This window comes from Watersipora subatra, chromosome 9, assembly GCF_963576615.1.
Source record: "Watersipora subatra chromosome 9, tzWatSuba1.1, whole genome shotgun sequence".
Classification (NCBI taxonomy): domain Eukaryota; kingdom Metazoa; phylum Bryozoa; class Gymnolaemata; order Cheilostomatida; family Watersiporidae; genus Watersipora; species Watersipora subatra.
Window position 1 is genome coordinate 53,391,265 of NC_088716.1, and position 26,973 is coordinate 53,418,237.

General features: G+C 35.0%; 1 protein-coding gene across 2 annotated transcripts; it reads right to left on the bottom strand.

The window, feature by feature from the left end:
• Positions 1-4,583: 4,583 nt before the first annotated feature.
• LOC137403770 (uncharacterized) lies at positions 4,584-26,719 on the bottom strand. Of its 2 annotated transcripts, none has more exons than XM_068089806.1 (14): positions 26,646-26,719; positions 24,352-24,546; positions 23,036-23,098; positions 19,346-19,388; positions 18,437-18,569; positions 16,997-17,091; positions 15,108-15,186; positions 13,924-14,282; positions 13,290-13,401; positions 12,325-12,404; positions 11,851-11,949; positions 7,379-7,616; positions 6,383-7,270; positions 4,584-5,661 (listed from the first exon to the last, which is right to left on the bottom strand). In XM_068089806.1, the coding sequence occupies exons 2-14, from the start codon at positions 24,538-24,540 to the stop codon at positions 5,268-5,270; spliced, it is 2,772 nt and encodes a 923-aa protein (XP_067945907.1). In that variant the 5' UTR covers positions 24,541-24,546; positions 26,646-26,719; the 3' UTR covers positions 4,584-5,267. The 2 variants fall into 2 exon arrangements, with proteins under 2 accessions (XP_067945907.1, XP_067945906.1); XM_068089805.1 differs by having other exon boundaries at positions 24,343-24,546.
• Between the last annotated feature and the right edge of the window lie 254 nt (positions 26,720-26,973).

Below are 26,973 nucleotides of genomic sequence, written 5' to 3' on the forward strand. Positions count from 1 at the left end.
AAAATTTGTATATTTGAATATTCGAACTTTTGAAACAAATCCCTTTTGTAGTAATTTAAGTCAGTTTTCATTTGACGTGATTTGATTTGCATTGACAATTGCAAAATTGATTTGGGATTTGACTTGAGAAAAATAAAATAATTCTGATCTTGGCTGTAATACAGAAATTAAATTATTACAAACTGACCAGATGTGCTCTGGTTTACTCCTGCACAATTCAGCTGACTGTATATCTAAAATTACGTAAAAAAGCAATTTTAAGGAGTGCAGTGTAACCGATAGCTTGACAATAATTTTCTTATGCAATTTTTTGACAGATACTGCTCATTTATAAAACAGAAGCCTTTGTTATAGCAAGCAGCTTCCCTCATGTTAAATTATTGCCAAAGGCAGTACTGGTAAACGATTGATTAGCAAAGCCTATACGACACTTCCTCCTCAAAGTAAAAATACTCCTCAAAGTAAATGTGCGCTACAGATCTGGTAACTGAAGGTGATACCAATTCATCTCTGTAGCCACTTATGAATCATGAGATGATAAGTGATTTTTGAGGTATTTCATTGATTTTATAAAACGGCAGTAGCCCGCTCTTTATAGAATTAAAATAGCATGAGTGGTCATTATTTCATTGTAACTGTAACCTTTTGTATACAAGGTCAGTCGCGCGCATTGGAAGTCTTCCATGACATTGAATAGACTCATCAAGTTAATTTGATTCACTAGTAGAACTCAAGTTGGGACTTTCTCACCTTCCTTATTGCCAGTCTAATAGTTCATAATTATTGTTTCAGTAAAAAACTGTACATGCTGAACAGTATCTTACAACTATTGTATCCTTTACTTGGTTGTTTTTACCGCTAAGCAAGGGTTTGAAAATAATTTACACAGTGCCTTTAAGAGCATCGTATGTACATTTTTTATTTATTGATAAGATAATATCTTCTGGCCATTTATCAGACCTTTTGTCCTAGATTTTGACATTGACAATAGCAGGCTTAATCATTATTTTATTCACAATACATAAACGAAGAAAATTTGCAATTTTATTACTGTTGAAGCTTTATTAGCTTTTGGTCCCTTGTGAAAAGATTGTGTGTTATTATGCTTATTTTTCTTAGACTCAATGATAGAAGGAGTTATCTTCCCCTTGTTCATCAATTGCATTGTGTCATCATTTCTAATACACCATGATCATGAATCAGGTTGCATGACACGTGCAGAAGTTTACAGTTTGCTAGGCCTTTGGCGTTGTTAGCGCATGATTGGCTAGTGCGAGTGGACTACACTTGTTAGGCAATGATATGTGATTTTACAGATATGTTTCCGCACCGAAATTGGCTTACAGACTTTTTAACAGACTTTTGTATGATCTCTACTTATATCAGTATATTTTGCTATTTTTAAATATTTAATAGTTAAATAAGTCAATTGCAAATAGCTGACATAGGTATTTATTGAAAAATAATGACGTTTTTGGTTGTTTTCTGATCCCTATCTCACTCATGCGAAACTGCGCACCTCATTCAGAGATCATATAGCATTCACGAAAAGGATTCCCAGGGTTTTCCATGGCGTTACGGTGGTTTTGACTGAGTGAGATAGTGATCAGAAAACAACCAAAAACGTCATTATTTTTTAATTAATACCTATCTCAGCTATTCACAATTGACTTATCTAATCATTAAATATTTAAAAAGAGCAAAATATACAAATATAAATTGAGATCATACAAAAGTCTGCTAAAAAGTCTGTTAGCCATATTTGGTGCGTAAAAATACCTCGATTTTAGGGCTGGTCATTGACCTGTGAACTCTGTTTTAGCCGACGACCAAGCAGTTAGCTTGTTCAATCAAAATGAGCCAGTTTTCGTTACTTGCTGCTAATCATGTACCTAATTACTAAAAGAATACTTGTTACTCAAAGTTATTTACCAGGAGGCAGAAGGTACTAACTATGAACTTTTATATTATATTTTTAATCTGTATGTTCTTGATTTTCCATTTGCCTATGGTTGTACTGTGCAAACCTGGTAATGTTGCTACTCATTCAACTAGTTCTGAACTTCTGTACTGTTTACTTGCATTTGTATTTAGACTTCACCAGATGGAGTTTTGGTTGAAAGTCAAGGTTCAAAGTCAATAAAAATTATTACAACCACACGCATCAGTAAAGTCATAACCTCTCTAAACATTAAAGTCCTACCAATTTTTCCACAATGCTAAACCTTGTTTAGCAATCTTAGATGTATTGCTTGTGATTATTATAGCTCTGTTTATTTACACTTTAAATACTACAAAAACTTTTAATTCGGTGTTTTTACAGCCCTGTTTGATCTTTGATTATTTCCTTTTTAAATTTTATGGTTTGAAACATCCTTGTTTAAATTCTGGTTTTTGCCCTTTTTTTTACTTTTGTCGCAATCTTGTTGGTATCTCCACTATTTATTACTCATTATCAAGGTCATTGATTCCTTTGAAAAAGATGTAAAACTATCCCTAAGATCCAGGCAAACCTGTTAAATTACATTTGACAGTAAAAATATTACCCTTTTCGAATACACTGGATCATACATTTACGTAGATAAATTAGATAATGACAGATGTCAAACACTTTGATTCACTTTTATATAATGACGATAAATCTTGATTGATTTTATTATATATGTACATGTATGTGTTGTAGAGCTGCATCCACACAAGATTGCTGTTTATGTGCTATTTTGCTCTAGTTTAATCATTGGTGTAGAAGTCATCACTTGTAATGTGTTTGCCTTTACTCATGATACCAGTCATTGGACATCACGTGGTTGAATAGACTTTCTTGTACTCACAGCTAACAGCTCTGATTGCTGATTCGTTGCAGAGATATACATCTAATACTATAATTGACCATTTATTGCCGGTTAACTGGAGTGATCTAATGCTTGTCTTAACACCTGGTTGTTTATTAGAAAAATACATGTAACATCAATCAGAGTCTGTTACCTAGTAAGATGTTAAGGTTTGTTTAAACACTAACATCTCAGCATCGTGTTGGCTGTTTCAGCACAATGCTGGTGATTCCAGTAGTCTATTCATCTCTGAAAGTGGTACTTTATATCGGATACAGTCAGCCCTCAACATACAAACTTAATCCACACTAACCTACGTAGGTCGATTTGACTTGTGCACATCAGGCGAGAGATTTGACCTGTTGAATATCATTTGACATGAACAGATGACTTGATATTAATCAAATCAATATGTAACTGATTAACTGTGTAACTGGTACAGCTCTTCTGACTGTTTTGATATTGAGCTGATTGACCAATAGGATATTAGTCAACTTCTACTTTAAATAGCTGAAATTATGAAGTCTGTCAGCTTATCATGGTTGGTATCTGTAAAAACAGTTAAAAAAAGTTGTACACATTTTAGGAGTAGATTAATGCGCTATTCAAGTACATGATATTTTGTGGTATATGCCGAGCATTTCTAAATTTCAAAGCAATTCCTTCATCTTCTATTATGGTCTTGCAAGTAGTTAAAACTGTCACTTTTCAAATGAAGGTCAATACTGCTCCTGGAGGTGACTCAGAAGTTGGTGCTGACTGTTAATAGAGTTATCTCATCATACTTAAACAAAAAAATTGTGTAGACAACTCCTGTAATTTTGTGACCACATAATTATAATTTTCGTTTTTGTCACCTTTTAAACACATTTTTATGCCCTTGAAAGTCAGCTTTTACTCTAGAAATCATAGTGGTTAACATTCTGGCATCAGCTTCTGTGATCAATTGAACTATTTGGACTGGCATCATCTCTGTAGATGAGTTTGATTAGGAGATTAACGTGTTCAACTCGGTCTTCCAGGAATCAGTTCTATCATGGTTGAATGCTCTTCGGGCACAATTATCAGATGCATGTATCTTGGATCTCTTTGTTTTTATTTTATGACTAGAACTGCTGGACTGCTAGCCCTTTTATTGCTGGGCTCACCATCTTTTGCTGCTGATGTTAGATGGTGCCAAACAATAAAACAGATGTCACATAACAATAGCTAACAATTGATATTGTTAAACAATAGCTCTTGCAAAATGCATAACAATAGCGAGGTTTTTATGTCTCTTATTTGGATGACTCTTAAAGTTACTGCAGCTATTTTATACGGACAAAAATAAGAAACCATCAGTCGCTGAAGAATATTAAAAGTAATATCTGAATTAATAAGTTAGTCAGTTCCAGCAACAAGAAGGAATAGACTTCTTAATGAAAATACTATAATATAGGTGTAATTTTTGCAACCTCTTATCTTGAATGCAATTAGAGTTTTTAATAGCCAAAGACATGTGTTGATAGTTAGGATACTATTTTCAATTGCTTTAGACTAAGATCTTACAAGAAACATAAAATTCTACTGTCAGTAGCAAGTGTTTTACACTGTAATATTATACACTATTCATTCCCAGTTATGTAAAATAAAATTATTTACCGATGTATCATCATACAATGTCATTTTTCCCTTGGGAAAATTGTAATGCTTTATGCTACTCTAGTTGGCAGGCCGATATTACATGCAGTTGGGTAAGTTAAGACACAGGATTGAAAATACGTGTTTATTGTAGGAAATAAAAAGCAATAACCAGTGAAGAATAGTTGTGACAAAGAAAACTTTGTGCGTACAAGTTTATAAATAGGTGAAAACTCGTAAAATGTACTAGTAAGAAAAGGTTCACTTCTCCAACAGCTAATAAGTCAGATGCAGTTGGAAAGTGTCTAAAAGAGCTAATGTCCATGTAAGCAGAACTTTTATTTTGAGATGTAGAGTTTTTATTTAGTAATCTTTTACTTGTAAAATCTTTTCATAAAACTTTGTTAATTTAGGTTTAAACAATGCATCCAAGAGCAGCCAATGTTTAGGTTATCACAGGATGTAGAAATTTGATAACCATCATAAGAAACATTATATCAGCCATTAAAAGATTTTTTAGCTATACTAAAAAGCCTTCCTAATACGCATGATAAAACAACTTTATGTAATTACTCTTTTGATCTTATCTCAGCTGTGTAAATATATACACCGCACTCTTGAATCATACATGCCATCAGGAGAAAGACTCCATATCGTCTTCTAAGTTACACAGCGTCATTAGCGGCTGGTTCGTTCAGAAAATTTCAGTCACAATGTCATGGTTTGTCAGTGTTCTGGTTAAGATGTTATCAGACACCATGACGAGTTAAGGATGGAATCATGCAATACTGTTTATTAACAGAACCACAGGCTATCTCATGCATCAGCGTAAGCAAACCGAGAAGCAGTCATCGAATGAGCTCCGGAGTCGGCTTCTAATGTTCTCTCTCGCGAATGTTCATCAGAGGCCTTTCCACATGCTGGTTGATTCATCCTACCTTCCGTATTTTGAGATAACCTGGACAATTTGCAGTTGTTTGTCGCTTCAGAATTCATAGGGCAAGATATAGGGCGCAGATCCTGCACAAGATGTTTATAATGACTCTCAATGTCATCAATGCCCTGTCGCAGGACGACTGCAACCCAGACACTCCATCCACATTTATGCTTTCGCAAAGATTTTCCAATAAACATACCAAAGGGATACAACACCTTTGTATCACGATTTTGAACACTCACAATCAGTCCACAGTCTCCATGCTGAAATTTCCTGTGTAAAAAACAAAATATTTGTGTAGGATGCACTGTGCATAAACTCTAGAATTTCTATGCACTTCAAAAGGACTCCAAATGCTACACATTTTCAAACAACAGTAATTCCTCACTTTTAGTGGTCGATCAGGAACGGCGCTGATAATAAAATAATATCATAAAATAAGTGAAATATATTCGCGGTTAAATTGTGAAAGTTCAAAAATTAGAAAAAAATTTTTAATTCACTTTTTCATTGTAATCATTTTCTTCTTTTTCTCAGTTTTATACTGACCATTTTGAGAAACATGGACATTCAAGAGGCATGATGAAGGGCATCACAAGTACTCTGCACTTTTATTCTACACAAAATGTAACAGAAAAATAGCAAAATGCGATGGCTGCTGCACAATGACGCACACGGAGGGATTTAACTCTCTCAGAGTATAAGAGAGATTTATGAATTTTTTATATATTTTTATTTATTTTGTTTAATTTTTCATTTTTCAATGATTATTTTTTAACCTGAGTAGTAGTGAAGCAACGAAACGTGACCTGCGATGTGGCGAGTGATTCCTTTATATTATTTATACATACTTCTAAAGACTTCATGTAGAAAAAATGATAGCTTCAATGATTTTGAATAGTTTCAGATGACAAGCAATTAAAACGCAAAGCCAATAATAATACTTTCTACGCCTATCTGGCTTATTAACACAATGGCTACACAAATGTCTTACCGTTTCTTGGTCACAAACTCAATTGCATAAGTCCATTTTCTTTGGCTGCGAGAGTCCACTCGCTCACCGCATGGGATCATATAGCCCGTATCTTGACCGATAAAAACGCGGACTCGTAGGTGCCCCATTTCCTTGAGCATGTTATGGTCTATCAGAGGAAAGATATCATCGAAGTGTGTATAATGCGCATCAAAGGATGCTTTAGTTAGGGAATGTGGAAAGTCTTCACGTTTAGTCATAGTAGATTCTAAATTCTCACGCTTATGACCAGGCTGCGTCGTAGACTCCCCCATCACCTGCTCAGGCGCTATCTGCAAAAGCGCTAAGTCGTTGGTGAACTCATAAAATTCCTTAGCTGAGCTGTTGGGTGGCTTAAAATGTCGATACGCAAGCATGGGCAGTTTATTGGTGTCATTTTTAACGGGGGAGTTGTGTGAGCCAAGGAGATATCGATTGAAAGCAGCTTCACTCTCCACTTTAATTCGAACTTCATCAATTAGTTTGCCATTGACCCGAGTTAGTTCAGTGCACTGGTCCATGCTGAGTACAAAATGAGCTGGTGAGACAAGATAAAGAGCTTCGATAGGATTATGTGATCGGGTTTTTCCAACGAGTATCAGGCCACACATCGTCTCTCGATCCAGAACGTAGTCATTTGTAGTTCTATCATAGCAAAACTTAGATATGTCTAATGTCAAAAACTTATCATCAATGTATTCCTCAATATGCCGGGCATCCTTAGTGTGCGTAAACATAAAAGAGTACCCTGGGAACTGGTTTTGTACTGAAGACAAAGATGTTGCCTGATCCCCCATTATAAGCAACTCCTTTGGATACCTAGGAGACTGGTAGATAGCTGCCCCTTCCACATTCTTTTTCTTTGCTTCTCTGAAATATAGCATGGTAACAAAACTGCTAATGGATATCACAAGTTTACCAATTTGATCGTAATCAATAAAGGTGTACCTTAGTGCGGTGTCTCACTAAAACTCTTACCTATTGATGAATTCTTTAATGTTATTGGGTATTGGTGCATAACCATCAGGGGCGCCCTCTTTGGAGAGAGAGTCAATCAGGGCACGAGAATTCTCATCGAAAGCTTGACTTGATGGTGTAGATGCCGGTGAAGGACCATAGGTGCTGCTTGCGGAGGCAGCAGGTACTGTAAGGCTTCTGCTTGATGGTCCTGCTAACTGATTTGATTCTATGGGAATAGTTCTTCCTTCCTCCTTGTCTAGAAATCATATTTGTCATTAACAAACTCCTATAAAAGATTGTGCCAACATAGAACCGTGCCTTTCTACATCTGTACAAAGCTTATTGCCAAATCTGAATCAAACAGATGACTGTTGTGACTGTACAGCTCTGTTCACCACAAGTTTATGTACTTCTTTTCACTGAGAAAAGTAAAAAGAACGGTGATTATTTGATTAGGTCCTTTTTTTAGTTAGATAAGTTGGCCTCCTCATTCAACTTAGATAAGTTTATCCCTCATTCAACTTAGATGAGTTGGCCTCCTCATTCAACTTAGATAAGTTGGCCCTCTTATTCAACTTAGATAAGTCCCTCATTCGATGTACATGAGTTGGCCCATAATTCAACTTAGATAAGTTTGTCCCTTTTTTAACTTAGATAAGTTGGCTCTTGTATTCAACTTAGAAAAGTTGGCTCTTGTATTCAACTTAGAAAAGTTGGCCCTCTAATTTAATTCAGAGAAAGTTTATTTTTCCCTAGAAGTGTTATCAACCAGTCAAATGACAGGAGGATTGTATTTTATGAACATTAATTCTAAAGGCTAGTACATATTGTACCGCAGTACATTGGCAGTAATACCATAATACGGCGGAGATGTTACGGCAGTGATCGGTGAACATCGGTGAATCGTCTGCGACGATGTTCTCATTATACAATGTGATCACAAAAATACCTGTCACATAGCAACTATCATCAACAATCTGCAACAGCCAATTGACATCAACATGATGCAGATTGCACAGGCGTGGATGCACTGCGAAATTTAAAAAAAGTTTAACAGCTGCAATGTCTCCTGATATATCTACATTGCCTCGGTGATGCCATCATTGACATGTTCACATGGTCTATAAATAATCGCTAGGAGGACAACCTGACATACTATGATACAAGGTGTACCAGACTTTAGCAAGACTTTGAAGCTTGGAATTCTGCCCCATTTTGAAGTACCCACAAGGTCAAGTTTACTTCTTGTTCATCGACCTAGCAGAGTCAAGTGTTGATCTACTGAGTGTTGTTACAGTTTGTACCTGGTTGATAGCTAATCTAAGCTATGCATAGTGACAATACCTGTTTTATTCTTCAGCTAGTATGATATAGTCATAATATTGTGGGTAACATATTAGGGGCAACAGACTACGGGTAGCAAACTTTAGGTACCAGATCCTAGATAGTATTTTAGGGGTAGTGTGTTGCGAGTAGTAAGTTGTGTGTAGTACAATGCGGAGTAACTTAATTTGAATATCAAGCTGTGGGTAATAAATTAGGGATAACAGACTCTAAATACCAGACCATAACCAACAGGTGGTTAAGACAATAAACATTTTTCTGGTCTAGCTAATACAGTAACCTAACTTCAAGTTGTCAGCTATAATAATAGCTAGAATAGACAGCAAATTCTATTTATGTAGTGCAACTAGATGAATGCTTGGCGTTGCATAAGTAATAAAAAACATTTACCATTCTAACTTTTAAATGAATTTGCTTGTTTATTTCTGTTATTTGTTGTTTATTCATTTATTCAATGACTTCGAGAAATTTAAGCTAGTCTAAATTTCTACTATATTAAGAGTCGTGCCATCATTCCGTTTGAACAATACTTGTACCTCTCAATACTAGTATAAATGTACAGCAGTAAAGCACGCGAAGGTACTTTTTCTTTGTACTTTGTAGAATCAGCGATCACTCTTAGGAGAAACTGGAAATAGGAGTGTAACGGTCCAGCAGAATTTAAAATGGTTCATTTGAAAATTAAAATTTGAAAAAAAACTTAGAATAGCTTTTAAAAAGATTCCAAAAAACAGATGCAAAAGGTATTATCACTTAATAAGAAAAAGTGCAGATTTTGATTGTAATCTGCAATCGTGATAAGAATAAATAAAGAGTTGAAAATGATAGGAATGGCTTAGCCTAAAGGTTACGCGTGTTTGTAGCATTGCGAATTGAAAGGTGCGAGTTCAAATCCCCTGCTTAATGGATCTTTCGTTCCTAAAATTTTATTGTTATAACTGGACATGCAAACGACAGACAGGCTTTGAGATATACAACAACAACACTGTATATATATATATATATATATATATATATATATATATATATATATATATATATATATATATATATATATATATATATATACAGTGTTGTTGTTGTATATCTCAAAGCCTGTCTGTCGTTTGCATGTCCAGTTATAACAATAAAATTTTAGGAACGAAAGATCCATTAAGCAGGGGATTTGAACTCGCACCTTTCAATTCGCAATGCTACAAACACGCGTAACCTTTAGGTATATATATATATATATATATATATATATACACATGTATATACATTTGTATATATACACATGTATATATATATATATATATATATATATACACATGTATATACATTTGTATATATACACATGTATATATATATATATATATATATATATATATATATATATATATATATATATTCAAATGTATTCTACTTGAAACTAAAATCAGAGTGCTCAACATAGGATGGAGCAGTATAAAATGGAAAGTCAAATAGTTTACTTATCTTTCAGCTACTGTCAGTTTCCTGCTGGCGCATTCTTCAGGCTGTAAGCTTCAGGCGGGAAGCTTACAGCCTGAAGAATGTGCCAGCAGGAAACTGACAGTAGCTGAAAGATAAGTAAACTATTTGACTTTCCATTTTATATATATATATATATATATATATATATATGCGTGTGTGTTGTTGCCTCAACACTGTAAGTTGTTGCAAGTCACTTTTAATTTGATTATTAGTTAGTTCAAAATACAGTAGATTAGTGCTGGGCACGAGTACTTCTTGGTCAACGGGTTTAGACCCGCCCCCTTCTGTTCGGGTTTTTCGAGTATCGGGTAGCTAGTAGTGCTAGGCTCGGGTATTTCTTTGTCTACGGGTTTTTTCGGGTATTGGGTTTGTTGATATGAATTTTATGTTTAAATTTTCTAAACAGATATATTTTCAAACTTACAAAGCAATTATATTTCTTTTCAATTTATTTACCATTTTTCACAGTTTTTATCGACTGACATTCGTACTCGCAGCGTTAACAGGCGGATTGTTAAACAGTCAAGATAGTTTGGGGCCACAGGGAATTTTCGTGTCAACAGGTGGCAGAAGATAGGGTCTATGGTAGCTTAATACTTAAGCATGTTTTATGGACCACTCTGATTTTTGTAGATGGTGCTCCAAATCTCATAAAAAACTTTACATTATCGGCTTTTTCCGTTAGTAAGGCTTGTTGGCTTAGTAAAACTTGGTTATAATGAATTATGTAATCCATAATAGCTAACTGTGGTAATCAATTTAAACATAGTTATTAAATTTTCACTGCTACTACTGCGAAGCTGATGGCAGTTTCTAACAAGGCGATAGCGGAAACAGACTAAAGACCTATTGTTATCGGTGAAAGCAAACACGCGCCGTATTAAAAAAAGGCATAGATTTGTTTACGAAGCCGATTTGGCTAATTGCGCAAATAAAATTTGATTTAAGTATTTCTACTCACGTTTTAATGACAAGTAATCACTGCTTGACTACAATATATCCGGTAGGTATGGTAAATAAGGTATGAGATGCTTTATTCTATCTATTAAATTAAAGACTCGTTATACCCCATTGTCGCGCCTCCTTAACAAAAATGACACGGAAATGCCCTGTGGGCCCAGACTAAGAGCGCAGGGTGCAATAGACCGAGTTTTTGTTCACACTACCTGATGGATCCGTGTACCAAAACCCAAACTCGAAAGTCAAAACCCGAACCCGAAAGACCGGAATACCCAAAATCTCTATTACCCGATACTCGAGAGAAGATAAACCCGCGAGTTCAACAAGTATTACTACCCGTGCCCAGCACTACAGTAGATTGCAACTAGGGATGTAAGAATCATGGTGGTTGTCTCCTACAAAGTGCGGATAACTCCAACTATCCTACAAAGATCATGAAGTTTAACATAGTTGGCAATGTATTTTTAGTGATAGGTTCACCAATGGAATTTATTACAGGATTATTAAAAGTAACTGTCTCATATTAACTAGCGGTAACTAAGTTAAGTAGCATTTGGTTGAATGGCTTGCATAAGCATGTGATTCATTTAAAAAAATTTTAAATACATGTACCATTTTGGAAAGTCTACCTTAAATTGAGCACAAGCAACAAAAAACTATAGCAAAAAATATGCATTGCTTTATCAATTTACCTTGTCTAGTTAGCTTTTTGCGGTGTGGGTCTTTTTTCCGGACATCTTTATCTCCTTCATCCAACAGCTCAAACGAGGCCGTCCTTTCACTCAGGTCAGCTGAAAGAAACAATTCAAAGCTACGAGAGATGGTAAAAAGCTAGTAGTTGAAAATAGTTGTCTAGACTAACTGATTTAAGCTTTAGTCACAGTTGCTGATAAAAGTTTTTATATACATATATATTATTTGTCAAATAAGTTAGCTGGTTGGCAAATTCTCGCCAACTAACTATCTTGTTACATTCAACTTTTACATGTATGTTTCTAGCTGAATTTATTGAGCAAACATGTTAGGTGTTTTCTTTCTAATGTGCACATAACTCCGTCATGGTTTTCAAAAAGGATTGCCAGAACTGCTCATGGCTGCCTCCACTCCAAAGGACACAATCAAACATGAGTTGTACATTTCTTATGCTGTGGATTCCGGAAGCTCACCTCTAGTATCAGTTGTCAGCGCTCCCGGCTTACCCAGCGTGCTGGTCACAGGATATGGTTGTTCATCTACCGATGTTGCTCTGCAATTATGTCAAAACTAAGTTTACCATCTTCGCGCTTCAGAAACATATATCTGAATCTCCATGGCTAACTTACAATTATTTTGTTTGATAGAAGCATCTGTTGAAAACAGTCAGCATTGTACAATAGTGCGTTAACTTTTAGTCAGATATGATTTACCTTTTATAAGTTATGCGAAGCAGGAAGAAAGACAAAGTTTATAAGTTGATGAGTGTTTGATTTTTTGTTGTTTAGAAGCCATTGTTATTGAAGGCAGCTTATTAATGTAGTCAAAATGTAAGAATATCATTCAGTATTCAGGTTAAAATGTTTTGAGTATTCAACCTACTTGCAAGCACTAGGTACTAGCTAAATAAAAATGCCAGATCTGCCATTACTGGCTACCTGCATTCTAACTAAGCTACCTGCTGGCATCTAGTAATTCACACCTTAGGGCATCTAGTAATGTATACCCTGGGGCATCTAGTAATTTATACCCTGAGGTGTCTAGTAATGCAAACCCTGGGGTATCTAGTAATGTATACTCTGGGGCATCTAGTAATGTATACCCTGGGGCACCTAGTAATTTATACCCTGAGGCATCTAGTAGTTTATACTCTGAGGCGTCTAGTAATGCACATCCCAGGGCATCTAGTAGTGTATACCTTGGGACATCTAGTAATGCAAACCCTGGAGCGTCTAGTAATGTATACCCTGGGGCATCTAGTAATGCACACCCTGGGGCATGTAGTAATCTATACCATAGGGCGTCTAGTAATTTATACTCTGAGGCGTCTACTAATGCAAACCCTGGAGTATTTAGTATCATATACCCTGGGACATCTAGTAATGCACACCCTGGGGCATCCAGTGATGCATATCCTAGAGCATATAGTAACGCATACCCTGGGGACGATTTTTGTGTCGCAACTGGTTGACTTTTTGGCTGTTCTGTTTCACTGCTTTTGTTGGTTTCTTCTGAAAATGTTAGCTCTTCACTTTTCATTGAGCCAGCACCTAACAAAATACCAAAACTCAATTTGACACGTATACTAGCAGAATTTACTAGCCGCAAACAAAAGCCTATACAACTATAAGTTGTTGAAATTGTTTTAATAAATTATTTAAGAATAGAGCACCTGGATGAGTAAAGACTATTTGATAGATTATATTTAGGGACACAAATTAATTTGTTGTAAACAGTCTTGTCAGCTGACAACTCTGGGAGTGACAGAAGGAGCTATGCATGTATTAAGTAACTAGTATAAAAATGAATATTATACAGACCAACGGAACTGGTGGAGGAAGCTATTGTACCTAAACTGGTACTATTATTATCTAGCTTAGTGGAACCAGGGTATCTAGAGAGGGGCAATCCTAAGACCGTCCCTAAAAGAGCAATTTCAATAGTACTGGTATTATGCTATTTCTGTGCAAGCATAAAATGGCAAGCCATGTTACTTATTGTTGCCATGCTGAAGTGTCCCTGATGGCTTTTAGTATGAATTATATAGGCTCCTTAATTGGTAAATAACTTACAGTGACTGTCGTGGGATGATTCATCATTGTCGTGTGTGATTACTCCATCTTCAAAACCAACAGTATCTCTACCAATGGGTGCCACTACATGTAGATTAGCTCTTTCTCTGATTTCAGTCATGCAGAAGTTAGCTGCAAGTTGAGAGTGAATCTGCACTCTGCGTGGTGCTGGAACTGGAGCAGGTATTTTTTGGGATGCAAGTTCACTGGCAGACTCACACACTTGGGTGCGAGTTGGCAGCTGTTCTGTGGATGTATTCACCCCGCTGTCCTGAACGGCTTCACCTTCTCCATGGCTTGTGTTTGTATCCTCTGTGGTTCCAGTATAGGAACGCTGCTCCGATGTGTGACCACTAGGTCTGCAAGGTATTGTAAACTTACCAGTAGTTCTTAACCGAACGTACTTAACTTCAACCTGCTAAAAGATACGAGCGACTAGAGAGTATAACAATGTCTGTAAAATTAATTATTTGGTGAGAAAACATTCAATAGACAACTTTAAGTATGTTTAGTAGTTGCTTATAGCTGTTTTATGCGTGTGAGTCATATATAGAGGTATTATATATGTATACGTTAGACACACTATAGCATGTACAGAAATTATTCATAGAGGTGTTATGTATGTCAGTCATATATTGAGATATTATGTATGTTAGTCATACGATAGTATGTATAGTATAGTAGTTACTTATAGATGTGTGCTGATAACTGAATTTTAAATTGATCAATTTATCTTTCGAGTGATTTTCTACCAGGTTTAAATTATTGATCAGAAAAGATACTTGATTTGCTAAAAATAAAATTGAGATCAGGAAACTACAATGAAAAGCCATTAACACTTTTAGTAGTAAACCTACAACAAAGATTGCTTAATAGCCTTTCACAACACCCTTAGAACTGATTTGTTTATTTACCCATTCACCCTTTTACTTACTACTTCTAGAACATTCTAAAACATTCTAGGTTGTTCATCATTTTATGTTTTTTCTCTATTAAACTTAAGCTCTACATCGATAGTGATTAATTCAAAGAGTTGTTGAGTGTTTCTGAACTAAAATAGTAACGGAAAAGAGTTTTTCAATTAATGCTTTTGGTGAACTGACTTGGTTCATATATTTGTAAAATTATTCTGTCCGTAGAACTCAGTCAACTTTTTTAAAAATGTGGTTGTTGAAATGTCATACTTGATGTCTTTTGTGTTTGGTTCAATATCACCATCACTTGCGTCATGATCATAGATGCTATCCATATCTGGTGCACAGGCTACAACATAAGACACAAGAATGTAAACCAATACACTATGATCTGCCTGACCAAATCACAGCTAAATGACAGTTTTGCTTGGCTTGATGAGGTAACTTGACTTTTATAATAACACTGAGCAGTGTAGCTCGTCAACGTTAATCAGGTACCTCGATGCTATTAGCTTACTATTCTTGAATTTAAAGTAATCTGGCACTAGCACCTTCCAATTTACATGTAAGCTCTAAAGAGCCAATACAACACTTGACAATTTTTTTGTAAAGCATCATTTACTTTGTTAGATAAAAGCACTAAAAAGAAGTAAATCTAAAATGGGCTTTATAACTTCCCTTGCACCTCATTTGTTGAGAAACTGCTTTTCAGTTGCTTGTTTGGTGAAATTTCATTTGCGATTTATTTAAAAACTAAATAATTGAAGATGCATAGCAGAAGTGCATGCTCCGAGCTGAAATCCTTTCATATCTCAAAGGTTAACAAACTACATGTAGTTTATACATGCAAACAGCTATAACTTGAGAGTGCAAGGTAATGTAACTCCCAAGTGTTAACTGGTTTTGATAACTAGTGTAATAGTATAAGTTTGTGTGATATTTAATGCTCGTGGTGGTGATCTCGCCAGACTGCCGAGAGCAGCCCCAGTGGAAGTGCGCGTAATAAACAGGTAGATTAAAACACACAAACTTAATTTAGGTTCTGATCATGCCTCACAGTAGGTACCCCTCTCTCTGGCCGGCCAGTTTTTGTCCCTTTATTCTTGAAATGCTCTGACACTTGCCACAATACTTATACACAGGTAATCGCCAACAATGCATATTATTACAAGTAAATAAAGTAATGATCTCACTAATATTTACATATTAGACTTCAATGGTTACCTGACAGTTTTTCAAAATAACAATGTGCTACAATAGCAGTTCAATAAAGCTATTTTAGTTTTAGAATGAATTGTGACATTTGCGGAGTGATACATAAGCTGTTAAAATGGTCATTCTCAGCTCTTTCTCAATTACCTTTAAATATTTATATGTAGTTAGTTTAGAATGTATAGAGAAAGTAGCTTTTTGCTGGTTATCTTTGTTCAGTGACAACTACACTTGTTTTGTCAAGATTTGAATATTCTGATTTTTCTACCAGGAGTGGGATAGACTAATAAAGGTTTAGAAAGCATGGCATCGTTTTCCTAAATCAATGCATTTTTATACTACCATGTCGTTGTTGTTAAAACATGTTATAGTGGAAGTAGAGTTTATGAGCAACAACTCCAATGTGTTGATAACAACAATAATATGAAACAAAAAATAACAGTTAAATAAATAAAAGTAATAATGATTCTTTGAAATTGGTAACGCCAATCATAAAAAATTAAAAAACTAGACCAAAAAGCAGTTCTGAGCTATCAATACATAAGTAGATGTAGACTAAGATTGATAGAATAAACTAAGAATGCATCGAAACAGATAACCTGAAGAATGAGGGAGGGGATAATGACGTACCATTTACATGTATAATAAAACAGAACTCATGTGAAAATAGGGTCAGAGAATGAAGACTGATAAACATAGAAATACCATGAATTATGAATCACATTTTTGACAAGTGCACTTGATAGCAAAAAATGACAGAAGGACAATGATACCCTTACAGTGACAGAAGGAAGTATACATTTGTTTCCAAGTCCTACCAATATTGCAAAACTCATTAGCATGTATTACATCAGACGCGGCGGACCTTGTGCAGTACCTCTAACTGTTGATACTTTATCAAATGCAAAGCTGAGCATAAACATAAACGATCATCATTGATTACTTACATTCAATGCTGCACTGAATGGGCAAGTTTTGTTGATGAGGAAACTCTGTCTGATCCAAGACACTGTAATCTGATTGGTTTTCATTTTCTGTCTCTCTGCAAAATAGTAATGAGAGATAGATAGATCTTTGGTATGATAGCAATGTTAATAAGTTGGAGTGAAGCTTTGGAGGCATGTGCCAGTATAAAGTTTTATGATGTGCTCCAGAGATAAAACTGGAGTGAATATAAGAGTATTTAACAGTAACTCTTGTGTATCAGTGAGGGGGAGTTGTGTCGCATCTATATGCTCTCAAATGCTGATTGTTGCTGTTAGTAATCCAGGTTGAACAAACACTCGGGTTATAGTGGTAGTTTTCTGATAAAACAGTCTGTACCACAATAAAGTTTTATTCAGTCATTGTCCCATTATGAGGTATAAATGTGCAACTACATTCTTTTTAATTAGTGTTACATGTTCAGAAGGTATTTTTAGTTTATTAGCTACAAAAGCGTAAGATCATAAGGAAACACATGTCATGTGTTCTTAAGGATACCTAGCACAAAGTTCAACCCGTTAAACTTGGTGATACAATCGTACTATGTACGTTAAAGATAGCATGTCGTATGGACTCACATCCCTTTACTCGTAGATGTTGTTCTGATACTAAGATTATGGGAAAGACCCGGTTCCCTAAAGCTGTAGAAATATTACGCAGACACACTGTGCACAGTGAGTTGAGTTGATGGTTGTAATATTTTGCGTAAATGGAAATCTCTGCAAATTTTTTAAGCTATGAAAATTTCTAATAAAAAAAGTAAGGAAGGGTGGACATTTTTGATAATGGTAAATTATTTGCAGACATTCCCATTCTAACAAAGTAAGTATTGCAACTGTTTTGTTTGAACGATATTAAATAAATTACGACTTCAAACTAACTCAAACTTATGTTTTGGTTTTCTAACATATTTATAAACCATATAATATAATATTTCACCATTATAAAAGTCAAATAGCACACAAAGGATAAGATGGAAAAACCTGTTTCACTCTTGCTAGTGTTTTAATAAAAGAGCTCTAATAGATGAGTGTTTCTTACATTCAATAATTTTATTACAAAAAATCAAAGTCATTGTAGGATGAATATCAACTGTTTGAACATAACTGAACTGTAATTGTAGTTTTTATGTCAAAACATGCTATAAATTTTAGTACCTTATATTCTAATGTTTTTAATAGTTTTGTAGTTTATTGGTACAGAAGTTGTCTAACCTTTGTTGCTATTTTTAGAACTTTCCACAGCATAGAAATTTTGTGAAAAGTTCTTTTCACGCATAGTATTGCTACTGCTGAATTAGCAGGTCACAGAACGTTATAGCCTAGTATTCACCAGTTATGGCTGACTACTAATGGAACCACCAAGAACCGTATAAAGTTAAGAAAGTAAGGTACAGCACATACACTTTTACTAAAGTCTTTGAGGGGTTGGAGGGTTTCTCTAGCGAATAGTAGTTGGCGTTGCTCTGCTGGTTGTCAGTCTCAAAGTCAGTTTTGCAATCATCAGGAATGAGCGCTTCTGTCCCTCCATATCTCACTGCAATGTTCCACTAGCTTTAGATATACTATTTGGCAACTAAATTGTTCTATCAAAGAGTCGAATCAAAATTGATTGTTCAGTCTTACCGATTTTGTGTGACATGTACATAGGGAGTGATACTCAAACCAAAAAAGTTACTAGGTGGTGCTGCTGAAACTAGCATGACCCAAAAGGTCTCTAACTACAAACTTCATGTAATGATTTGCTTGTCACAGAAATTGTTTCACTACATATTGAAGTTTTGGAATAAAATAGAATTGGAGTTATTGCAAGCATTTTATGTCACAAGAAATATGATATCGCACAATAGTTGCAATAACTAGTTACTACTCTGAGGTTGCATATGAGTGAGCCCCATACCGCTAGCCGCACTTAACACCAATCTGGACTGTTTAATACTTGTATCTACATGTAGTTAGATATTAGTCTGTTTACACAGGTCGATGTCGTTTAAAGCAACCCAGACCATGAGACAAAAAACAAATACACAAATAGTGAAGTAAATTATGTGTATTGAAAGAAGAAGCTCATTTTGCATAACTCTGTTCTATAATGTAAAATGGCAAGGTTTTGGTGCCTGGTATATGGTGTAGTGGTTTATGGAAAATAGGAATGTAATAGATGGTCAGACAGATTGAAGATACGATTTGAAAATTTAAACTGCAAATATCTAAAAACACACTTAGCTCCGTAGCATTAAGGATATTTAGAGTGCGTATTTATCAAATTTACATGTAGGTCTGTGTAAATATTGGGTACAAATTGTATCTTACCAGGATAATTGGAGATCCGTACAAACTCGTAATCAGAGTCCATCTACAAGTAAATTAATCACATAACATAACTTACATAACATAAGCTAACATACTGAATGCATGGCCTTTGTGTTTGAAACTTATAGTAGAGCTATTGTAACACCTCTAATTGAATGCCCCTCTATTTGAACGCCACCTCTATTTGATCGCCACCCTGAAACAAGAGTTGAAAAATAAAGCGTCACTCTCCAATTGAACGCTACTTTCATTTGACGGCCTCTTTAGCAATCTTTGATTTTGAACCCATAATATCAATGGATCAGTAGAAAAGTGTTCACAAAATCGTATTAAGAATGGATCGTGTTTACATCAATAACAATTAATTCTCTCGTTGTCTAACTCTGAAGCTGTTCGTTTTTATGTTTTCATTAAAACTTTGAAAGCAACACCATAGAAATAATTAATGACTGTCTCAGGCTAATAGTAGTTCCTTGTTTAACACAATCTGGATATTTCAAAGTAAACGTATATAAAAAATGGTTTACATTTACGATAGTAAATGAACGACTAGTTTTAGGGTCAAGGTGCGTTCACCGAGCATAACTTTTACTCATTGCATTTGCGCTAAATGCAAAACGTAAAAGTATTGCTCTGCAAAAAAACTATTTGGATGCTAATATCGACTAGTTTAGCTGTGCAGAAGAAGAGTCACAGTCAGTTGACATTGTGAGACATATTGGATGACCAGAAGATGCTCGTTTCATCAAAAGCAACAATCAGAACGCAGCTATCCGAGCAAATGATGCAAATATTCTGGTTTAAAAAAAGTTAATTTTTTTCTGCATGTAATATAAGAATGGTTTGTTTATGTCACTTGTTCTTAAAAATATATTTGAAGCAGTTGATAGATTATTATTATATAACTTATGAATTTGCAGATTTTTAGCATATTATTTAATAGCATCTTTTCGGTTATCTTACCACGGCTTGCAATGGATCAACGCTTATAATTCCTTTTCTAGTGAACATAAAAAGCCAGTTCTGGCTGCAAACTGTAGCAAACACATGAATGAGTGCAATGAGTTTTTATTCAACATTGTTCCATATAGATATAAAATAAAATATGTCTTCAAATTTAGAATGACATTAAAAATTGAAAGCTCCAACAAGTTGCAAACCAATACGCAGGCTATAATATCATCATAGATCAATTGCAAGCTATAGATATCAACTGATAGAGATATTTCTCAGTTTCTCAATGCATATTTATTAATTGATTTTTGACAAGTTAAAGGTAAGTTAGCAGTTTTATTGCATTCAAAAAGTTTAATATCGGTTCACCGGAAAAAGAGGGTAAAATATAGGTGACATTATAGCTTCGCCCGTTAAATGGCTAAAGTTATCTTCCCAAAAATCTGACGAGCCATTTGAAAAATACAGCACCAGCCTCTATTTGAACGCCACCTTCAATTGACCGCCACTAGAGAAGAAGGGTTGAAAAATACAGCGTCATGGCATTCAATTAGAGGTTTTACGTTAAGCACTGCTCTAACAACCAACCGATCAAAGCTTTTCAAATGTGCATATTGCATGGCAAACTAAATCAGACAACAGGAGTCATGTTTTGTTTCCTTTGGCTGTTTCCTCCAACCAAAATTCTGAATCACAGATTTGATTTTACAGCTGTGGGGTGACTCCTCAAGGCGGTACTAACGGCACTCAAATAAAACATGGAGTGAACTAGTGTCAGCCAACTACTGCTAGTTCAAATGGATACTCAATGTACACAGTGTTAAGGACTTAAGGCCCCTGCGCTATCTCGTTTAGCTGCATGATGGACTGCAATGATTAACTGTTATTACATCATCACCAACGATAAAGTGTACACACAATGAGAGATTAGTTATAGGTAACTGCTAACCAACAACTAATTAGAAATTACTAAATTGCATTGATGATATCGCGATCCTTTTGTTATCTTTTAATTATCTGATTACGCAATTCATCATGAGCGTAGTTCTTCGCCATGCTTGCGAATATGAATTGGGTAAAATCTAGCTCCTATCCAAAAGGTTCTGGAGTAGCGACGGTATACGACATATACGTTAAAAAAATTCTCATTCTTATCCTAAAAGTCTCCTTTCTGCTTTAACTCGCTACGACCAGCGAAATTTTTTCGAGTTGCTATTCTGCGAGTACTTACATCACTGCATTTTGGTCACTTACATCTGCTCATCAGATACTTCTAAAGGCAAAGAAGCAGTTTCACCTTACTTTACCCGGTAAAAGATTTAAGACTTTTAGGATAAGAACGGAAATTTTTCTACTGGGTATACCGTATACCGCTACCGCAGGACTTTTTGAATAGGAACTAGATTTTACCTATGAATTGAGACTAATCTTCACAATTGTTGAAATTGGGTCTGATGTGGTCAACAAACAACCAATCAAGATGCTAACGGTTGCGATCATCGATGTCAAAGTTCAACTTGTCGAAACTCCATCGCATCGTCGCTAGCAACGATTACGTTGGCCGCTCATCACAAAATGAGGTCATAGTAGCCCATCGTTGCGGTCAACCACACGGCTGTTCATCAATTTGAGCACATAGTGTGCATGGGCCTTTACCCTTGGATATCTCTATGGCTCATCACAGTATACATGTAAAGCAAGTTCAGTTCTATTAGCTGGTTACTTTTCAGCATGCAATCTTATAATCACTGGTTTCATGTTTGGAAGATGCTTTTCATATGAATCACTATAGTCTTCTTAGGTGTAGTTGCAGACATATTTCTGTACTGTCAGAGATGTTTCACCAACTTTACTATATTGATGATATATACAATGTATGTTTATATATATAAAAATATATATAAATATATGTTTATATAATATATGTTTCACAAATTTTACTCTATTGCTGAAGCGTTTTACATGACAGTTAACCAATTTCAGTTGTTTTCTGTTTTGGAGATTATTTACATTTGACAATTTAGCAGTGATCAGTAATTTGTACTAATGGTTTCACTTAAACTAGTATTATACTAAATTTTATTAAAACAAACTGATACATACAATCATAGTTACAATGGCAACTATGTAAATAGAAGAGTGGTTAAATGTATTGGTGGGTTTGTGGATAGAGGCTCAGGGAATAGATTTGTGAGTGGCTGAGTCAATAGACACCCGAAAGGATTTTTGGAAGAATTTGTGGGTAGAAAAATGGATAATGCGTGAATGGATGTATGGATACATGCATGGAAAAATTTGTGGATAGAGGTGTGATGGGATTTGTGAATGGATGTGTGGGTGGATACGTGGATGGATGTGTGGGTGGATACGTGGATGGATTAATGGATGAGTTTTTGTATGGATATGCGGATAGAAGCATGGATTGAATGATAGATGGATGCGTGAATAGATGATGTGATGACTGTGTACATGTGTGTGGTGGTGGATGTGTAGGGAGATATGTAAATGTATGTAGTGTTGGGTATGTGGAGAGAGGTTTGGGTTGATGTGTAGATGAATAAATAGAAGGAAATATTTAGTAAAGACATCTACGTTACACATATCTTAGCATTTGGCTCAACAAAGGCATTAAGCATGCGTAAACTATAATACAACAGTAATGTAGGAACATAAGTTCTAAGGCCAAAGCTAGGTCGTAGAACTAACCAATTTTTTGTAAAGCTAGTTAATACTTACTGAAGCAAGAGTTGTATGCCTTTTGCTGACTGGTGAGAAACAGAGCAGCGATCTTAGACCACTCTAAAAATATAATCATTGTAAATTGGATTTTTACACTCATTCCAAAGCATCATTCTGGATTAGCTAAACATTTTACCTTGTAACTTTCTTAAGTAGCAAAGCTCAACAAATATCTCAGAATATCATTTTGCTAGTAAAATTGTCTTGTTAAAATCTGTCTCAAGGTAGATTCCTGGCCGTGTGACTAATCTCTTGATATTTAGATTTCATGATTTTTTTTCTTGCAACATCACAACAGGCTATTTTGTAGCCATGGAAGCTTGGTCTTATTTAACATCCCAGTTTTTTGTTTGTTAATAATTGGGCTGACTTACAGCATTGTTATTTTATGTGCTGCAAAAGATAAATCCGCAGTTGTTTAAAGAATTTATGTTGAGGCAGTATGAGAGTAACAAGTTTAGTGAACCCAGTGAACCTGTAAGTAGACTTGCAAAAACTTTTATTAGGTGGTCACCTTTTTATTCTTACTTTTCTTGGTCAACTTATTCAATAGTAAATACTTTTAGTAGAAGGCAGTCTATCATTGTCGAATAATACAGTTGTAAGCTGGAAAAGAATTTGAAATGAAATGAAGGCACCTGACATAAGTAAGCAAACTTTGAATCATTAGTCAACTAAAATACTCGTTATGACAATTCAAGGCAAACGCCTAGCATTGACATGCTTGTTTATGGAAAAACTGGTAACTATTATAGTTGTTGTTATGAATCGATTTGCCTATTGATTCCTATTGAATGCTATTTTCTTGTCTGTATGTGTTATGTTTGGTTGAGCTCAAGGGGAAAAGCGCGCTTGTAGAATGTATAGAATAGTAATTATATGCATGGCTTAAAAATAAAAAAGATTGAATGAGATTGAAGCAAGCCTGGCCAAGTCGTATGTATAAAAATTAGCAAATAAACTAAGCTAGCAATCACAGTTGCAGCCACAGATAAGGTCATCGCTGTTCCAAAATTTAATAAGACAAAACAAAAAATAATATATACATGTAGCTCTAAAAATTTTAAAAACAACTACAGTTGTTATTACAATGTTTTACAATCTTATGACAACTTGGGTTTTTTTAATTGCATCATAGGAAATACATGGGGTGATGCAATCATCACATGATGGTGATTACTACCTTGGAATTTCCATTGTGCATATTCTTTAAAGTTTTGGTGAAACTTTTACCAGTTAACTTGTAAATTGTATTTCTGGTCTAAATTAATCTTTGGAATTCTACAAAGAAGTAATCATCAAACCTGATTTACCGGAGCTGAGCGGTGCTTTGTAAACCAATCCCGTAAACGAGATGTATTTTTCTTTTTGGTCGGCATGTTTTGAAGATGATCAGCATAGCCATGAACACTTTGATAGTCGCTGTCATCAGTTTCTTTTCGCGGAGTATACTTGGGGTTATCACATGATGTTTGAGAAATGTTTTGTGATTCTATTTCCATCGTTTCCTGAAATTTAGAAAATCAGTGTATAAACTACTCTAATAAGTTTTGATAAATTACTCTAACAAGTTTTTAACCTGGATATTTTAACATAGAGTTTTTAACTCTAAGTATTTGACTTTAAGTGATTGTAAAAAAAATAAATGAACTTGGCGATTCATCATTCGAAGCCCACAAATGTTTTTCTAATAAAAAAGTATTGTAGCAATTGATTGCTTCAATAAAATCTGAGATTATTAACTTGAATTGCTAACTAGATAAGCTCTTTGGGTTTTTGTGCGGCTTTAAAATAACATAATACATATTTTAAGACTAGCTCGAGATGATGTATTCCATAGTAATTCACAATTCACAGTCATTATTTTCATGAAGATTCTAGATAGAGGTCCAAAATAATAAAGACTATTCAAACAAACCAATTAAATATGCAAAAGCTGTCCTTAACACAGTAAACAATATAAATGGTTGATTTCAGAAGCAGTTGTTTTATTATTAATGTGAGTGTTATGAAAGGAGCTATATTTGCACATTTTAGGAGGTGTTTTTGACATTTCATGTTTAAGAGCAATGGCACACTCGCTTGTCCTCAGCATGTAGATAGAGAAGGAAACTAGCAGCAGTCTTATCTAGACAATGATAGTCATTACTTCAATAAAATAATTAGTTTTTCTTCAGTTGTCCTTCCTTATTTCTTGTCAGTGTAGTCCTTTCCTTTTTTGCTAGAATATTTGTTGAAATATTTTTGAAAGTTGTCATACTATAAGCATACAAGTAGCTGTGTGAGGAGTCAACATTAACGGCTTCTTTATCAGCATTGAGCAATGCTAGGCTCTAGTCACCACTGATTCATTGGTTAATCAAAGAGTTAGAAACCGATTTATCAAAATGTCCATTAGATTTAGTAGTGAGAGTTGGTAAAGTTATTACTTTGGCGCTCACTCAACCATAGCACTGCTCATTAAAGAGCAACTGAGTCAAACATGAAAAGTCACGTTGGACTCATCCGTCATTTTGTTAGTAAGTCTATTAGTTCAAAATCAAAGCAGTTACTAAACTGATGTAAATAAAAGTTTAGAACAAATCTTTTAGTTATGTGTATTATAAACTAAACCATAAGGCAATAATTTTCATGCCAAAATTAACACGTATATTGTCTAAAACTACTGTACATGAACCTAACACTAGAGCTGTAGTTCTTAACCATTTAAAACGTACTAAAAGCCCAAAAACTTCAGATGCTCATTCACTGGAACCTTTTTTACTTAAATATATGAAGTAATTTTTTCACATTCAAGACATAGGTATATGTTTGACTGGTGCACATAATAAATTGTGCACTAACATCACCATGTTAAAAGGCAAAAATAAATACAGTGCATGAACTCACAACAAACTGCATATCTTTTCATAAAGGCATAACCTTGCAAATTAGTGTGACTTCTGCAGTTGCCTTTGAGAGACTTCTATCGAACCCTGAGACGGCCTCACTAAACCCCTAGGGTTTTATTGAACCCAAGTTGAGAACCAAACAATACTATAAATCTAAAGCATTCATCTTTTGTCACGCATATGTGTATGATTAGTTTTGCACCAACCATGCAAATCCCTGAGTTTAAAAAAGCAGCCTCTATTAGTTTTTTCCCTAGTCTTGCAGAAATGTACATAATGCTTCAAGTTAGTAGCAGTGTAGGAACTACTGATATGTAAATATCTTTAGACATACAGAAGTCTACATAGTTTGATAAAGTAAATTAGATAGTGCTTCAAGTTAGTAGCAGTGTAGGAACTACTGATCTTATGTAAATATCTTTAGACATACAGAAGTCTACATAGTTTGATAAAGTAAATTACCATAGATAGTACTACAAGTGGGTAGCTGTGTAGGAACAACTGATCTTATGTCAATATCTTTTTGCAGATTTAAGAGTTTCAGAAGGCTGGCACACACGCTGTACCCTCGGCTACAAGAATAATTAATGTTCTTAAAATTTGAGTATTTCTCATACCACTACATTTTTAATAATACTTTTAATAATACTTTTAATAATACTTTTAATAATACTTTTAATGTTTGTTACACAGAGAGTAATGCAACCAAAGCTTACCTTCTAGAAGCTTATTTGGTTGCTTGTGCGGCCATCGCGCAAATCAACTTGAATAATTGCCCGTCGATGTTTATCCATCAGTGAACACTATTGCGTCAGCTATAGGAGATTTTTATTTCCTTATTCGCACAATAGGCTGTGCAGTCAGGCGTGTTTAAGCATGGCCCACAACTCCCAAACAGCAAGCTTGCTTTTCCGAACTATTGATATTTCACTTGCATCATGTTTCAGCTAAAACTTCTGTTCAATACAATTCTACATGACCAAAACATTAGCGTCACACGCCTAGATAGTATTCACATTTGAAGGTCGGCGTAAGGTGAATAAA

Coding starts and splice junctions, on each gene's coding strand:
- LOC137403770 (XM_068089805.1), bottom strand. CDS start 24,540: ATGGAAATAGAATCACAAAACATTTCTCAAACATCATGTGATAACCCC. Junction 14,283..15,107: donor CCAAACACAAAAGACATCAA/GTATGACATTTC, acceptor AATACCTTGCAG/ACCTAGTGGTCACACATCGG. Junction 5,662..6,382: donor GAGTTTGTGACCAAGAAACG/GTAAGACATTTG, acceptor TTTTTTACACAG/GAAATTTCAGCATGGAGACT.